Consider the following 18,606-nt stretch of genomic DNA (forward strand, 5'->3'; position numbering starts at 1 on the left):
AATATTTAAAACAAGAAAATAAACTTAAATGTAGCTTAGCTCTATTGGGAAAATCAGTACGAGTTACACCTATATATATGCTTGTACTATTGATAAATATGACCAGGCTACGTGGGGAAATCATCTTAGAGAATGCTTTTTGTCTGTATCCGCTTAAGGTTAAAAAAATACAGTAAATGTTTTTTTTCTTTCTTTTTTTTTTCAAGGGTTATAGGCTTCATTTTAATTGGTGTATTTCTGCTTGAAATCACCACCAAACATCTATGAAATGGATATTTTTGTTTTAATCATGTAATTGAGAATGTTTGAAATGTCAATTATTAAAAGAAAATACAAACAAAATCTTAGATGTCCGCTGTTATTCGTAAATCGATTCACAGGTTTAGTAATGCCAGCCTGGTACCTATCACACAGACTGAATTTGATTCACTGAGTGACTGTCACTTTTGAATTAGACTGGTTGTAGAGACTCACTGGTGAAAAGAGCCGGGCAGTGCTATTGTATAGGTTCACCCTGTAATACCAATAAAAAGGCTGAATCCGGCCCATTATGTTGACCAGTTGCATGAAAAGACTTCCAGTGAATAGCCGTTCTGGATCAATGGGACAGAATTTTGTATGCCCAGGGACCAACTTTTCCTCGTCTTTTTTGTTTCATTGGTTATGAACAAAACAAATGAAACAGATCTGCATGTACTCCAGTGCTGTTACAGCCGAGATCTTGACAGCATTCGGATAACATAAATCAAACATTAATGTTGGTTCGTTCCCTTGAGCACTATTCCAGGTATTTACACACGAATATTTTGTTACAGTGAAATGTTTCAAAACAAATTTCTCATTTTGTGATCACTCGAAAGAAAATGAATCTAGATTGTGGAAACCAAGCCGATAAAGAACTTGTTTGACAGATCTTGTGAGAGATGTTTTGAAATTTTGTGAAAATGTTTTCTTCCTGTAAGGAGAAATATTTCTTTAATGTCACAACCTGGTATGTAGGCGCGAATACTTTATCAATTTTGGAGTTTCGTGGTTTATTGATAATGTGACAAAGAAAAGAGAAAAGAGAGAAAATGCAAGTTTTAAAATCGATAAAGGACTACTTATTGACAAGCCAATATCCAAACCAAAATTCAAACTTAAAAACAGATTTCTGAATATGAAATTAATTTTCGTTTAAAAATATAGCCTTTCCTAAAAAAATTTAAAAACATACAAATCCCCCCATACGTGAAGTAACAAAAGTATATTACAAACTGAATCATCCAATCAAACAGCTAGCATTTGTTGTAGAAAATATCTCTTCATCTTGATTGGTTACTTGAGAAGGTTGGCGTGTGGTCTGTTACCTTAGATGGACTTACAGACATCTCCGTTAATGTCGTCAGGGTACCTGTCGTGTTTTCACTTCCCTTTTATTCTGCGCACATAATTTAAACGAGCACCAGCGATTTCGTCTGCAAAGTTTCCGTGACCTTGTCACCTCGACTGAACCGCCAATTTTTAAAAAGTGGAGATTGTTTTGGCCAACAACTCACAACAATTGTTCACGGTGAAAAATGAATCTAGTGAGAGGGCGGGGACACGTGCTTGCTCGTCATGAAACCTGCATTAAAGGGAGTTTCAGCTGAAAACGTGGGTTTAAAGGTAAAGTAGGCTATTCTTAGGCAGTCGTGTAGTTCAGGACCCCGTTCCACCATGACGGAATCCTCCAAGATTGTTTCACAGAAGAGAACGAAAAGACACTGTTATGTTTTAGGACTTAATACCTAAACATTTGGCTATGATACAAGCTGGAAAGTCTCTTCATGTGTTTGGAATCTTCTAAATAGTTCACTAAGATACCATGTTGAATATCAGCTAGCTTATTTGTGGAAAGAGGGCAGGGTTTTGATTCATGAACGGAACTTGTAAAACATAAGCAGATATAAGAGGTGTCCTAAACTACACGATAGTCCATTCTTCGTGAATCTTAGATAGCTGGTTTTATACCATTCCATCGTCATTTCCGCACCATACAAGTTTGTCCATGTTTTCATGAATTCAGGTGTAATTCCCAACGAAAAGTATTTTTTTAGAAACAAGTAGGCTTATTGACAGTATTGTGCTTTGAACACCAACGTTTTCAACTCTTGAAGTTACTTTTCGAGCACCCTTTAAAAAAAAAAAAACTTTTCCTATGGACATTTTCATGTCGTTAAAGTGACAAGGTACTGAAATTGACAGACCAAAATGCACTGCATTTCGTCCGGTCCGTACGTCCGTCGCTCGGCCGTCATGCACGGCGGGGTGCCGCTCCCTGCACGCGTCTGTTGTCAAACACGGTGATTGGCGGCCGGTGTCTCTAGTCTAGACAACGAACAGACAGGAATTATTCTGTGCTTTCTTTAAAATGCAGTAAGAAAATGTATATCTGGACAAAATGTGATAATTATGACCAAAGGCTATTCCACCACACTGCAGACCTTTAAAATCGTTAGTCTGCCCATGGAGCTATAAACACATGTTTATAGCTTCATGGTCTGCCGTTGTTGTCGACAATCATTGATCATCAGTCTCAAGATGGCCTTTAATCTTTGACAAAATCTGAAGACAGTTGCAGGTCATGAAGAACATCCTTAAGTACTTCAAAAGTGACCATTTACGTGTGAGTTATCAGTTATCAAGGCTTGGCCAAACTTTTGGTATCCCAAACACGCGCCGTGGTCACGGGAGATGACATACTGACCAGCAGGGGGCGCTCTCCCGTCGGTTCCTTGGTCCTAATTATTCATGTTGATGGTATGGTTGTGTCACTAATTTGACGGAAAGCAAACATCGACTGTGTTGGCGGGCTGGGTGATTGACACTTGACTGTAATGAAATCAATAGGCTGGGTCGTGGTCGCGGCTGGGGAATCAGACAGTGTTGTGCTAAAGGCTCATTTGCTTTTCATGCATTTTGTACGATTCCAGTGTTACACCACTCAAAATCCAAAGAAGAAAGTTTAAAACCTAACCTGTTGAATTTCTAGCTCAGTGGATTTTACACTTTTCGAGAAAACGTGGAAAACAATGCATAACCTTTTTGATCACGAAACACCATTTCGTCAATAGCACTCTTTATTTGCAAAAATCAAATTGACTGATCGTTGGAACCACCTAATTTCTTGAATTCTTCTAAATGGCGAAATAATTTCACTTACAAATACAGGTTTAAGATGTTTAATCAAAGTGAGCTTTTTGGTAATGATTCGGTGGGTTGCTTAGGGGATAAATCAGGCATGCAACTGGGAAATCACCAAAAAAAGAGGAAATTCAAATTTTTCCCAGACTTTGTACAGTGTTTTTCTATTTTCAATGGCACACATGGGAAGTAAAAAAAGAGGAAATCAGCTGATCCGAGGAAAAGTTGCATGCCTGATAAATGCATAATCTATGATCCTACTTGCCTTTAAGTGCATATTTTGAGTAAATTTTGTTCGTGTTTTAATGGTCCAAGCTGCATTTTGAGAAACCATGCCAAAAAAAAAGACCGTAATAATCGACACAGTGCAAACTTCCGGGCAGTTTGGCACAACGCCAAGTAAACTGCGTCAAATCAAAAGGAAAATAAAGCATTAGACATAATGCACAGGACACTGTTGTTACCATAGGCGAGACAAACCAAAGCTGAAAACAGGAAAACATATACCACTTCAAAATACAATATAATTTGGCCAAATCACATAGAAAGTTAACTTTTACAATAACGGATGTTTAGTATCCATCAGTGTTTGTAATGACTTTTCAATGCTTTAACTGAGGCAGTGCCCTAACGTTTGAAACAAATTTTACACACAAGTTTGTATACAAGTGACAAATTAACCAAGAAGTTAGATATTTATTAACATATGCCAACATTTCAAAACAATATCGTTCCGTGTGTGATCTATTCTAAACAGATACAACTGTAACGCATAGTATGTATAAGAGAAGTCTACAAAAATATGGTACTGATAGTGATATGTGAATCGAATCATTCTGATTTCAAGAATATACAATAGACAACTGGTGTTTAATGCTAAAAATAATCATAGGAATTATCAAGTGCCAAAGTGTCATAAAAAAGATAGGGCGTATTCCTTGTGTACAAAATGTTCAATGTGAATCGAAGTCAACAACAATGTTTGGGCTGTCAGTGCTTTGTACTAATCCTACATATAATGAATGTTTCAGTTAATATTTATGCAGTTTTTACTAAATTATTATACAGAAAATAATGGATTGCTCGTGATGTGATATTTGACTAGACAATACAATGTGCACACAATAGTCACACTGCTGCGAAGACAAAGGGTATTTTATGCGGAAGTACTGTCCATGAAACAGATAGTGCGCCATGTTGTAACACCGTGTCGTTCACAGACAGTCAACAATAATCGTTCCGATTGCCGTTATTAGCCGAAGTGGAATTTGTTTTCTAAATTCAGGAATAATCCGCAAATACCATCTCGCATTTAAAAGTGGAATTTCGGAAAGCCCTGAACTTTAATCTTTAAATTAACTTTCAGTGATAGAACGGCTTAAAAAAAATCGGGATAAATCCCTTTGTTTCCATGTTGATGAAAACAAGATTTCACCTAAAAATTATCAATCTCATTTCAAATGTTCATATACGATAAAACTCGATAGAAACATCTTTAAAAAAAAAAAATTCGAACACAATATCTTGGAGCCAAACCACTCAAACACATTCGATTAGGCTATATGCATATTAAAATGATTTTCATGAAACAAGTGCTAATAATTGGACAAACATAGGCCTACTTTGATTAATGGTTCTTTACAAAATCTCCACGCATGCTAAAGAAAAATATTATAAATGTATTTATATATCCTAATTTCAGTAATAGCATAATATAGTTATTTAAATCCATTTAGGTAGGGGATTTCCCGAGATAAATACTTGCGAATCGATGGAAAATAATGAAGAATTTACAATAAAAAAACGGGAAAAGTGCTTACAGTTGATAAGTTGCTTTACCATAAAAGTTTATTCTTTTATGTTTAATCTTTTCGTCAAGAGGATATAATGTTTTAATAGTTTTCATATCAAACATCTTTAAGCAATTAGCAAGTTTGTCAGATTTATTTGTGTACTGTTAAGTGTTACAATGCATCATCGGTTTGTGATATATGAGTGAATAGCCTTGTAATGTGTACAGTGTGGTGCAAAAAGAGGGAAACCCACTTTTGACAGCAATTTTCACCTACTTGTTGAGCATATTTTAACAATGCATTTAATGGTATTAAAATATTGATCTTTAAACATAAGTGACGAAAAAATTATTGAAAATGGTACATGTGGTACATGTAGTTTAACAATTTCATGTGCCAAACCTGTTTGTCCATGGACGGCTTCATTCCATCTGCTTGACTGAGCTCCGGAGCTTGAGTTGAAGACAAAACACTACACTAGACTTACACGTGGACAACAGTGATTTTGGTGACTTGTATTCAAATTAGCATAATAACATTATTCTTGTGATTTTTCAAAAAAATATTTCCACCATGTATGGTTGAAGAGCTATACTTCACTACATTATACAAAAAAAATTGAAATAAGTTCTGTTAGTAGGTTAAAATTCCTGTCAAAAGTGGGTTTCCTTCTTTGAAGCAAAATAGGTTTAAAATGCATTCCCCGTGCTATATAGATTTTGTTTTTCAAATTGCTGTTTTCCTGGCAATATTTACTTTTGAATGAGACATCGAACGAAAAAAATCCACCGACGTTTAATATTTAATTAGTTCTTAACATATTCGAATCATTGTCTGCCGGACAATCATTCAGCTCTTAATGGTGACTTCAAAGGTGCGCAAAATGAAAGCCATTAATCAGAGGGCTGCAAACGCCCCAAAATCGGGGAGAAAAACTTCCGTTGAATCAAAACAAACAAATTAAAATAAGTCTTTAGGAGAGAAAACAAAATTTGAAGTGCACGGGGCACACATCATTAAAGTAGCTATAACATATAAGGTTCTTTTACCTTTTCGCATTCAGTGGCCAAAACGTTATACTGGGCGGTGTAACAAGAAGGAAACCCACTTTTGACAGGAATTTTAACCTACTTACTTAACTTATTTGAGCTGCTTTTTTTAATAATGTATAAGTATAGCTCCTCAACCATACGTGGTGAAAAAGTCTTTTAAAAAATCACAAGAATAATGCTATTATGTTAATTTGAATACTACAAGTCACCAAAATTACTGTTGTCCACGTGTAAGTCTAGTGCAGTGTTTTTTTGTCTTCAATTCAAGCTCCGGAGCTCAGTCAAGCGGATGGAATAAAGCCGTCCGTGGACAAACAGATTTGACACAGTCATGAAACTTTTAAAGAGACAAAAAATGCATTTGTAATCGCTTGTTTTTTTCCGTCAAAAATATATGGTTAAATATCAATATTTTAATACCAATAAATTGAATTTTTGAAATATGCTGAACAAGTAGGTGAAAATTGCTGTCAATAGTGGGTTTCCTTCTTTTTGCACCACCCTGTATAATTTTAAAACTAACATCTACTCAACAAAATACAAGAAAACGGTAAAACCAAACAAAGATTAATGCCCAACCAAGTGTTAAAATCAATGCACATACCTCCATACTGCGTTTGTCGTCCTTATACTAACCGGAATAGTAAATTTAAACAACTTGTCGATGGTATTTTGAATTTCCTGATGTTTTTCAACCGCTCAAAAGCATTCACAACTTTGTGAATAAATATTTTCAAACAAACCGCTTTGTTCATAAACTATTATGCCCAATGAATTTAATGACCTAAATGTGTGACACTTTCTGTGTTTTTCCTAAAATGTGTTTAAGGGGTCATGCTATTGGACACATTTGTAAAGTTGTAAACCACGAAATGTTAGGCCTATTTATCAAATAAAAAAAACATCCCAAAGGCGAGTTAGTCTTTTTATTTACTTCTCGAGAATGTTTGGATTACTTTTCACGTACCAAATGAGTTTCTTGGGGAAAAAGGGGAAAAACATATTATTTTTTTTTACAAAAACATTGCTATGGATACTTCCAGGCTAGTTGTACATATCATTGAAAAGAATCGTCATTTCGTTTTGGTTTTAATGCAAAATTTGGTACCTGGTTTCTTTTCCTTTTCTTTCATATTTAACGAGCATTTGATTACTTTGCGAACTTCTCGAAAGGTATTCCTCTTTAGTAGTACGGCAGTCCATCGGGTTGTCGTCTGCATGGTGTGTGGTAACTAGCAAATGATGTCGAGAAACTCACAGCAAGCCCGCCGTCTTCAAAACCGCCGGTATTCGGCCCGGGACTTCCCGGCCCCATGGCGGGCACTGGAGCCACCTGGGCACCCGTCGAATACGGCGATCCTACGGGGCTGGGAAACGCCACTGGCTGGTGGTGGATCTGCCCGTAGTGGTGACTCGGTTGCACGGCTGGGACGGTCACCGGGAGCTGAGGCGAAGCCACGCCGTGGCCGAGCGGCATTCCTCGGGGCGTGTTGGCCGCGGCGGCCGCCGCTGCTGCTGCAGCTACCTGGCAAGAGGTGTAGGTGTAGTGAGGAGGGGACTGGCTGACGGGCGGTTGGTGGTGTCCCATGCCCCAGTTGGTATAGGAAGGGTGGAGGTATTTTGTTGTCAAGTGGTAGGGGTACTGTGGATCAGAGCTCAGATAAGGCTTGTCCAGCATCGCAAGATCAAGGCTTCGGTGTGGCCGTCTCATCCGGCGGCGTCTTCTGTAGTTACCCTTCTCAAACATGTCATCATAAGCCGGGTCTAAAGTCCAGAAGTTCCCCTTCCTTTCCCCTCCGCCCTCCCTCGGTATCTTGATGAAGCATTCGTTGAGGCTCAGGTTATGTCTGATGGAGTTCTGCCATCCTTTCTTGTTCTTCTCGTAGTACGGGAACTTGTTGATGATGTACTGGTAGATTTGGCTGAGAGTTCGACGCCTGTCCGGAGACTCCTTGATGGCCATTGCGATCAAGGCAACGTAGGAGTACGGAGGTTTGTCTGCTGGGTCCGGCTTATCGTCCGCTCCGTCGCCCGGCTCTTGCTTCACTACCGTGTCCTTGCTTCCTCCTTTGACCGTCAAATCCTCCATGACGCTGGTACCGCAACTGCGCTCAGCGTCCGGTCCGTCGCTGTTACGAGTGTTGCACTTACCGAGCGGTGCTAGTGCTGCCACGGTCTCCCGGGGTTCACTCTTAATTGCCGGGCCGCACCCCGAGGAGTAACCCGCTGGTGTCGGGATGCTGCGAAGCAGGGAGGGCCTAGCCTCATGATGGTGAAGATGGTGATGATATAGGTCCATCCTCAGCAAACTTTGAAACTCCCCTGTGTTGGATTTCTCACTCAACTCGCTTTCCCTTGTTTTCCCGACAGTGGCCAACAATGGTGGCTATGGAAAGTTCACTTTGGTGTCAAACAGATCCAATGACTAGCTGTTTCCGTGAAAATCTTTTACTTGTTGGCGCCAGGCCTGACCGTAATCAGTCGCACCGCGTTGAAGGACCTTAAAACGGCGCTGTTTCTTTCTTCTCAGATCAACACAAGTTGCACCCAAATCATGGGTAAGGCTTGGTTGATGGGCTGTTGAGTGACACACTGATATCTGTCAAGATATCTGCTTTTGGTCAAGGATCAAATGTCAAGTTGGTTTGCTGGAACAAAATCGTCACCTGACACTTCATTTTCACTCCATGAAATTGCATCACAGTTAACCTGTTAACTCCTTACAAAGTTCTCCATTCTGAAATTTTATATAATTTGATGTTTCCCATAAACCTCAATAGCGTTTGCAATTGGCCAATCAAAACACGGCTCACGATGTGACGTCAAACTTACATCACGACACTTGGGTAACACTGTTACTACCTTCCCTCCGGACCTCGTATTTTTACTGTCCAGTTCTTGAAAAATGAAGTGCAGTATATATTTTTGAGCTATCTTTTGTCACGCCTTAAAATCTGTTTTCCAATTCATTCTGGAATATTTTACATTGTTACCAAACCAACCCAATATGTTGTTTTCAAACATGATTCTGGCCACTCGCGTTCCATGCAGCCTTTAACCAATAAATTCCGGAGGAAAAAACTTCTTCCCACGACGAAAACTCTTGCCTTCTACCATTTCTGTTTTGAAAACAGAACTCTGTTTTGGAAAGCTTGGTGGATGTTTATCAAAGGTGGTGGCTGGTTCCAAAAAAAATGTGGACTCCTCTCCGAAATTGGATCCAGATAAATTTTCAAGTTGGGGTGCCAGACTTTGCTTTGCTCGGTCAACGTCGCGTCACCGCAGACACAACAGACCGGGAATTGTGCTAAAAGTCGAGGGTAACAAACGAGCAGTTACCGATGCGAACATCTTCAAAAAGGAGAGGGGCGCAGCTATGCAGCTGTAAATCGGCCCTGCCCTGAATGAAAATAATGGATCATAAGTAATGAACTACACATTTGACCAAATATTACTGCAAAAATTGACAATTTGATCAATACAATATTAGTGAGGTAATGGTTGCTTTGTTTATTATGTTTTGTTTATAATCTGTTTACTTAACATGCCCAGAAAGTCGGATTCAAGCGATGAGTGGTCTATAAAAGCTGGCCAAACTTGAAAAAAGTAAACCCCCAACATCACCACAATAATGAGACACCCTAGCGTTTGGCTGTCTCAACTTTTTTGTGGTCTCACAGTTTGTTCAAGATGTTGATGTTAGCTCTTCAGTGCCAAAGGCTGTAATTCAAGATCTACAGTAGACGCACGTGCCATCGGAAATGACTTTGGAAGTTGGCATTCCACCTGGGTCATTTGTGAGAATTGGGGTTGTGTTGAATTGCATTCTTTCACAGGTAACCACGCGTTAAGGCATCATTTGGTGGAGTTCCAACCCCCCCCCCCCCCCAACCTGATGGATGAAGGGCACTACCCCTTGTTTACACTTGCAAAGTGATCAATTCTTCCAAAATAATGCTAACTTTATTGTTCGGCCATGGTCTCTGAGATATTCGTGAATATAGAAGATTGTTTTTAGGCCTATAATTGCTTCAAGAGACACTGCCCAAAAATGTGGATTTTCGTTTGTAATACTTTCTTTCTTAAACATTTTCTCATTCTTAGAGAGTTGGATCAATTTCTTCAACTTTGTCAACTTGCCTTCCTGATAATAGAAGTATGTCTATCACAAGAAGTAATGTGCAGATTACTGATGAGCCGATGGCTGTGGAAAAGAAAAGCTGTGACCATTCACACCGCTAGAGGGCAGCATCACGCCAGCAATAACGTACCACGAGAGGGCGCTGAACATTTCTCCCGAAGTCATCCGGCGCGGTTGAACGTCAGCCCGAAAAAAATTCTGAAAAATGGGTAAGTTGTTTTGTCTTCTTTACTCATGATCATGGACATTTCTCATGATCGATTTTGGCATGTACAGTTTATAAAAATTATCCACCTGGACGTTATTGTAATACACGGCGGTGAAAAATACATCAGTACCCGTAAATGTCTTCCGAAATTGAGGGCGCTGTTTAGAAAGGCCAGACGCACATGAACCACGTTGTACCACTTCCTGGCCCTCTGTGCCAATATGCTATTTTTGTAAAAATGTGCCACACATGTAAAATTCAGTGGCCATTGAGGTTGTTTACTTGCAGAGAGCCAAAAAACAAAGCGTTATGTACTTTTTATGCATTCATATTACGAAGGTGTGAAGGAATGCTTTTGAGTAGGACCAAGTGTTTGGTGGCACAAATGTTTCTTCTTTTCTGTTTCTACTTTTCTGTTTCTACTGTGGCCAGTTCACATCTCAAACGTACATACAGCGAAATCTGGATTAGCCTATGATAACTCAAAACACCTGTTAAGTCAAACAAAAATCCATTGCCTTCACTGAGTAGTAGAACAATGATATATAAAACCCTGCAAATTTCGGAACCTGTTCCCTTGAGGTTTGACTTATCAAGTTTTCACCGTATATACGTGTACATTAAATTAATGTGTATTACCATACTACCAGTCTGTGTTCTTAATAAACCGACCATCAAAATCAAACATGCAGAAAATGAAACATCAATTAAATCTAAGGTTTTGTAAACCAAGTAGTTTACAGAAGCGCTTGGGTGTTGTAGCAAGCTGGGCCACATCTGATGTACATGCTGGCCATTCTATTAAATTGTTCAGTCCTCCAGTCATTAAAACTCGGTAGGGGTTGTTAGTTAGTATTTGCATCTAGGAGGAGTTTCACAGAGCCAAGTCAATGAGTATAGGCCAAAGTCCTGGGTGTAGCCGGAGTGAGTGGGGCACTAAGCTAACCCCCACAAGCATTACCCCTATAGAGTGAAACGAGGTCCACCCCACCCCTCCCCACCCCACCCCTTTCGAATTTGCACTGATTGGTTGCCTCCCCCCCCCCTTCCCGTACCGAAGTTTTGAGTCGGATCGGCATCCTTGTCAAAAGGGAATGGGTGTCTAACTAGGTTTAGTATAGTGGCTAGCATTTGGGATGATAGTTTATTATTTGAGGGTTTGCCAGAATTCTAGCAAAACTGAGACTTGGCTCTAATTCCTCTAAATCAAATGGCCTTCAGAGAGGCCTTGTTTTTGACATTTGTGGGGAAAAAATGGGAGGATTATGAAGTGCCTGGGTGGCCAGAAAAGTACACCCGGCGGATTTAAACACTTAAAAACTGGTATTTCGTTCAGTTAATCAAATCAACAATTCGGAAATGTCAAGGTTATTTTGAAAAAGACAAGAGGTGAAAAAAAGTTTGCACGGACACCGCTTTGCTATAACAAATCGCCCCGGTTCAATGCCACGATCAAGTTGATTCCCAGAACGTAAATAGCGCCCCCTTGGGAACGTAGCTCACCAACAACAAAATCTCTTGCAACTGGTGATAGGTGAAAAAATAATTTTTGCTTGAGCGACTCGTCTCGACGACTGTTAAACTAATCGGAATTCTTTCAAGTTTAAACGAACATCTGGACCACGGGGAAGTGATCGCACTCTTTATGGGGATTGCAGGATCTTCGAAATGACAGATTTGGTGAAAAGAGGTTTGTTTCTGGAGAACAGTTTCACTCAGTGTCCGCCAACATCACAGTTTGCCCGTCTGGCTGTTGGCCTTGCGTGCAACACAACCTTCACCACATCCAATTTTATTTTGCAGGATTTTTTTCATTAGGTTGTTGGATTGAGATTGGGCAACCATCCAAACACGCCAAAGGCGAGATCGGATATAATGAACAGGACTACAGAATATCCTTTCTGAGTGTCGTTGCACCGTAACTACTCTCTAAATTCCAAAGAGTGAAATTAGGGACTAGACGTTTTAGAGTGAAAATCACTCTCATTTTCGATTGAAATAGTCTGAAAAAAAGAACCACTTCAGTCGAAGCTCGAGTGTAAACTCGATCTTTACGATTGAAGGAATTTCACTCTAAAACGTCTAGTCCCTAGTTTCCGACTGTGGGAGTGAATCGTCACTCGAAGTGAGTTTTCACTCTTTTGAATTTAGAAAGTAGGCCTAAACCATAGGTATAGAATTAAAATGTTAACCTTCCGTAAGAATCCATTCTTCGCATCTATTTTTATATTTCAAAAACATTTCTGTCATTGCCATTACCCATATAAAAATCGGCCGTCAAGCTCACTGCTTCCAAACAGTTACAGCCACAAAAACTATACATATTTCCCTTCAGTTGTACGATCTTCTGTTACAATTTACCCATGAACACTTGATTTCTTTGTCCAAAAATCCTTGCATTGCCGTTGTCGTGATTGAGGTTAATGCCCGGGGGGTTGGGTTATAGTTTCGTAATATCTGCTGTTACCGTGTTTTTGTCCTCGCTTGAAGGCTGAGAATTTAGGCCAAGTCCTCAGTTGCGTCATTGGAAGTGATGTTTCGGCTCAACTGGATAATATTCAACGTAGAAAATGAATGAGAAAGGTTCAGATTGGCATTTGGGTACTGCCCTCGCTTTCTGCCCCGGGTGGCTCCGGTTCATATCCCACCCGGAACTATCCACGTGGAGTTGTTTTTGTTTTCAGTCCTAAATGGCGTGAGTGGTCCCCCCCCCAGAACCAACCATCTGCGGTTAAGTTCGTCCACGCTTTAAACAGGTTTCGATTTTCATAACTTCCTCTCGTTAAAAAGCTGTACTGTCCTCCCTCGTATGGGAACTCAGGTTCGAGTCTCACCCGGAAAACTGTTTAAACCATTTATCTTCAAGCTTATAACTGGTATTTTTTTGTTCATAGTTCCTCTCTTCTCTCGCCTATTATATAGGTGTCCTTTCTTCTTGGATCGTATACTCCGTTGCAGTTCAGTGTACGTTGACGGAGTCCAATGGGCTAAGTTTCCTCTTACTCAAAAGCTGTGGCCTGTTGGAGAACAGTCCTCTTGAAGAATTGATCAAGACACCACATCTATGCAAGATAGTCAGACCAGAGAATTGTGTCAATGATTCAACTCAGTGAATAATGATTCACTCGTTTCTTGATTGTTTTCCATTGGGTGTTAGAAATTAAAAACAGATTCTATTTTCTCAAATGTGTATATGGGCCGACTATTCAAGCTCGATAATAATTCTCTATATCCTGTCATATATAGCATGCGTCCTATTCACAAAATTACAAGAGACGTCTTTTGTTGCTAATTCGTTACCTCTTTCCTTCCCCAGTCGTTTTTGTCGATCTGTTCAAACTTTGGAGGGAACGTGATGGATTGTTTTTCCGAGTAGAATGGAACGTTTTCCTGGTTGTCTCAGCAACGGACCGGGGTTTTTAGTCTACACCTGGCGAGAAAATTACATTGCCATTGTTTGACAATAATGGTTGAGACATTTCTGTCCAGTTTGGAAGAAGTTGTCAAAGAAAAACAACTGCCGATCTGATGACAAACACAATCCCGATGGGCGTGAGTTCACATCCCGACTATACGACTTATGGTCATCATTCACAAACCGACTGATAAGAAGTCTTCTGGCATACTGCCAAGTTTGAATCGCTCGAATGCGTTTGAAGTGGACGAATGCGTAGTTGTCTCTGCCAGCTTCGTTTCAGATTGTGTTTTGACTTTCGAGACTGGTGGTTTAGAACGGACAAACCATCTGAACGAGCTGTGAACTGGTTAAAAGATCGGTTGAAATATCGATTGATTAATTTGCAAAATGAGCTAACAAACCATTTTCCGACTGACAGATATTCCCCATCCCCCGCTGCGCAACTAAAACAACCGTAGCCCCGCCCACTGCGCACTGGGCAAATGAACACGTGCTTCTCTCCAATGCCACACTGCATTTTCCTGCCGCGCGCATCATACGCGCGTGCACGCATGTCGGACTTTTGTGCACGCACGTCGAACATAAATCACGGCTGTGATTGGTCAGAACACCATGGGGCGGTGCTTACTGGATCGGTCCATTGACCTATCGCCATTTGCGAGTTAGCCACGCCCCATAGACAACCCAATCGAGTTTTTGTACACTTGTTGTTTGTCTCAGATTTTGCGCGTTCCGCGTCCATTTGTATATCATGTAATTGGACAATATTCCACAAACTGCTCAGACTCGATTCTAACGCTATTCTGCCGCGATAGGTCAATCAGCTAACCCACTTCACAACCAACCAACACACCGACCAACTGACAAGCCAATCTACCACCATCCAACGCTCCAACCAACCAACAAATGGACCATGAAGATACTGGCGTCTTGTGAACTTGAACCAAAGCCAAGCCATTGTTTTTCAAGTCCTAGCCTGTCAACAAACAGGTGCTGGCTTTCGTGACGTCATCAGCTTGCCTGTCCGACCCATTGATACATTGTCGGGATTAACAACCGGCATTGAGTGGAGCATTCCAACGATTATGCAAGCCTTAAAAACTCGTAGTTTGGCACCTTGAAAGTTTCAGCATAATAAAACAAAATCCTTCTCAATGGATAAAATAAAACAGCTTCCGGTTGGGCCCAGCAAGGTTCCCCGGATCAAAACAAACTCGTCCTTGTTTTAAGGTCGTTCAGTAACTTTTTACGCATTCGAAATTAAATAACACCAAGTCAGACGGCTGTTTCATTTAAATAAAACCACTGTGTTTACACTGTTATGGTGCATACGGCCGAGTGTAAGTGACGTAACAGTGGTATTACAAATTCGTTTCACAATAAGTATTTTGTATCGACAAGGACGGAGATCCGTTAGCAAGCCTTGGGCCAGATTTGATCTCTGAAACGGGAAAGAGGGTTAGGTTGTACGACCTTACAAATGAAAAACAACGTAAGAGCACAAAATAAGAAGCATAATGGCATCCGTTGACCAAGTATTAAAAACTTTAATGCTTTAGATCATTGCTTTAGTATGCATTTTATTCGTTTCCAATAAAAAAAACACCAATCAAAATCTAAAGGATAATGTTCAAAACCTAACCTGTTGAAGTTTCAGATCTGTGGATTTAACACTTTTCGAGAAAAAAAACAACGCACAACCTTTTGATCATGAAACACGATTTCGTGGATAGCACTCTTTATTCCAAAAAAAAATCTGTCAATTGACTGATAGTTGGAATGTTCTTGATTTCTTCTAAAATGACAGCAAGCCAGACGGAATAATTGCACGGGTGTTTAGTACCAGTACTACCTTTAATCAAAGTAAGCTTTTTGATAATAATATCGGTAGGCTATACTTTGGGGATAAATGCAAATGATCAAACGTTCCATATTTCAATTGATATGTGCATATGGGAATCTTGTTCTACACAATTACCCATGATTATTTTCTCACCAGTGGTCCTATACATAGACACCAACGGTGTTAAATTTACACCACAGCTTTTGCAGTGTAGTTAAGAAAAATTAAGTCGGGTGCATACCTTTATGTTTCCCAATACCTATGTTCCCAAATAACTATGTTCCCTAACCCTAACCCTAACCATCTAACCCTAACCCTAAGGATTTTGGGGAACATAATGTATTAGAACATTAAAGAACATTAGAACTTTAAAGGTGCACTTTGAACGGTTATGCACAACGATAGAAAAAATATATCATTAATGTTTTGTCCTTTATTTGAATTTTCATTGGATTGAGCTTACATTTCCACTATGTCATTTAATTTCAATTTTTTTTTGGAAATGTGACAGTTATGTTTGTAACATGCTAAATTTATATATCTTTTAAACCGAATCGATTTCCAAAGCACAGTTGTAGGCCTACATAAATGAAATTCAAATGAATGAATAAAACCAATTTTTTTTATCAGTTTTATCACTGGAACTATTTCTACACATACTTTCCAGTATTACGCCACTTCGTATTTTACTATCCCGCATATTAAAAATTAAAATACTAGCGGAAACGCCTAAAAAGAGAGACTGCGATTAAACACGTAGAATTTGATCAAACATTAAATAGTACTGGTATCTATAGACTGTTTGCGTTTCATTGACGGTTTCAAAGTACACAATGTTATCGTTGGTTCGTAATCAATTACTTATTTTTACCATTATTGAAAGTGTTCGCCACTGTCGTCAAAGGCATACGTAAGCAGGAATAATGGGGATGATTTTTTGTTGTAACAATGGAGGCTTTATAAAGAATTGCGTAATTATTGTAATTAAAAGAGAAAGGAAGGAAAATGATGGACTGGTTTTGCAATGTTAAGGCGTGGTGTGTTTACTTTACCGATAACCTTTAATTATTTGCCACAGTTGTGGAAAAAGGTAAATTTCCATTGCAATATCAATAACTACTATCAATAATTTGAATAAATTTGTGAGAATGTCGCCAACGCGAAATTACTTATATTTGTATAATAATATGCCGGTCGAATTTGTCTTTTGTATACCTAACAATTTCTTCCGAGTAGGAGTTTGCGTGTACTATTAACTTCCCGCGAATTTACCGGTAGGCAGTATATACTGTTTGAGATGACTCAATAATAAAGAAAACATTCATAAGTTTAGAAACTTGTCTTGTGAAGTAAACCTTTCGTACCGGGAGAAATTGATTGAATCTCAACCGGTTTTTATTAAGAAAATAACTACGCGGAGTTTGTAGTCGGAACTGCCATAGACTACTTCCTAGTCATAAAACAAACATTCTGTCATTTTATAGGAAATGCTTTACTTCGAAATGTTAGCGTGCAGTTGTTTTTAAAATCTAATCACCCACTTGTCTGTACTCTCATCTTCGTTAGCCCTTCCTTAACCAGAGCGCCAACCCCGGCCGTGTGGGCTTGAATGCCCCACCCCCGGAAAAAAACTAGCAAAAACTGTAATGAGTCTTTACGGCGAGTACAATTTCCGTTCCGCACCTGCAACGTGCTGTTTTCCTAACCCACTAAACCCGGAGAAATCGTATGTCATAAAGTTGCCTTCCCTCGGTCGATCCTCGTTAAACATAAACTTCTTGATAATGGGTCCGTCTGATGTATTTGTTGTGCTTGGCCTTGAGTCAATACACAGACACCTTCGCAGCCTGTGGGTTTTACCTCTCTATTAATAGTTACATTCAATGAATACCGTCCCAGCCGGAAGCTTTCACGTGTGTGTGTTATTTTGTTTTGTCTCTCGCGATAACGAAGTCATGTTGAAGTTTATTGAACCAGATACCAATCTTTTGATGACGTAAGGTGTGTGACGTAATTACGAACTTGGCCCATCAACGTTACGTAGGCATAAAGGGCACCAGCGTAGAAGTAACGGGGTGCCAGTCTGAATCGTACGTGTAGTGATGCCTGTACAAATTTGGCTGGAAAATCACGCATTTGCAGACTTGTGTAACCGATTCAAAAAAAAAGGGGGGAAAAAGGCTCCCTGCGTGCGAACAAAATGGCCTCATCGGATGATTTGGTAAGATTGAGACTACTCATTAATTTCCATAGCAACCGATTCGAACTGGAAGTTATTGACACAGGAACTTTTTGCCAGATTTTCTTGGTTTTCTCTGTATCTTTTCCCCCAGTGCATGTAGGCTAGAACGCCAAAGAGGTCTCTGAGAAGCATTTTAGTTTCGTCTCGTACGGAAGATATTCGATAACTCTTGATGGGGGGTGGGATGTAGGTAATAGGTATATATATTTTTTTCTGAAGCAAGACGTTTGCATTAGAATACAATTTCGACTCCATGGAAAATGTCCTGCTAACCAAAAACGAACAGTTTTTGCGAGGGGGCTTACACAAAGAGTCCAAATCCATGCCTGTAGTCTGATAACCATTCTCCCTTTTAGTCAGGCCAAATTGAAACTGATTATTTGTACTTGAGGGGCGCTGTAACAGATTGCGTGTCACGCCCAATTGCATTGACGAAAGCAGACTGTCGGATCGCCGCGAAGTTTAGTCTACCACATCTGCTCCGAGCTTTTTATAGCTTTTATAACAGCTGAACTTGAGACTTACAAAAGAAAAACCCGTCTTCAACAAATAAACGGTCGAGGCCGACCTATCCCTCCCGCCTTTCCAACCCGCCGATCGCGCGCTCCAAATCCACGGTCAACGACATCGCTTGTTCCGGGCGCGTTGGAAAAAAAACGCGGCCAACTGAAACACTGCACACATAACGGTCCTTGCTTTAGACATTGACCTATATTTCTTTACCGCACTGTTTATCTTTGCAGA

The 18,606-nt window shown here is 39.8% G+C and overlaps 1 protein-coding gene across 1 annotated transcript; it reads right to left on the bottom strand.

Moving 5' to 3' along the window:
- Positions 1–7,020: 7,020 nt before the first annotated feature.
- Positions 7,021–8,857, bottom strand: LOC119744394 (forkhead box protein L2-like). Its single transcript, XM_038220303.1, has one exon. It carries the CDS (start codon positions 8,307–8,309, stop codon positions 7,194–7,196), a length of 1,116 nt encoding a protein of 371 aa, XP_038076231.1. The 5' UTR covers positions 8,310–8,857; the 3' UTR covers positions 7,021–7,193.
- Positions 8,858–18,606: the final 9,749 nt, after the last annotated feature.

This window comes from Patiria miniata, unplaced genomic scaffold, assembly GCF_015706575.1.
Source record: "Patiria miniata isolate m_02_andy unplaced genomic scaffold, ASM1570657v1 HiC_scaffold_7, whole genome shotgun sequence".
Lineage (NCBI taxonomy): Eukaryota > Metazoa > Echinodermata > Asteroidea > Valvatida > Asterinidae > Patiria > Patiria miniata.

Bases quoted from the DNA above. Each gene is read 5' to 3' on its own strand.
- LOC119744394 (XM_038220303.1), bottom strand. From the start codon at position 8,309: ATGGACCTATATCATCACCATCTTCACCATCATGAGGCTAGGCCCTCC.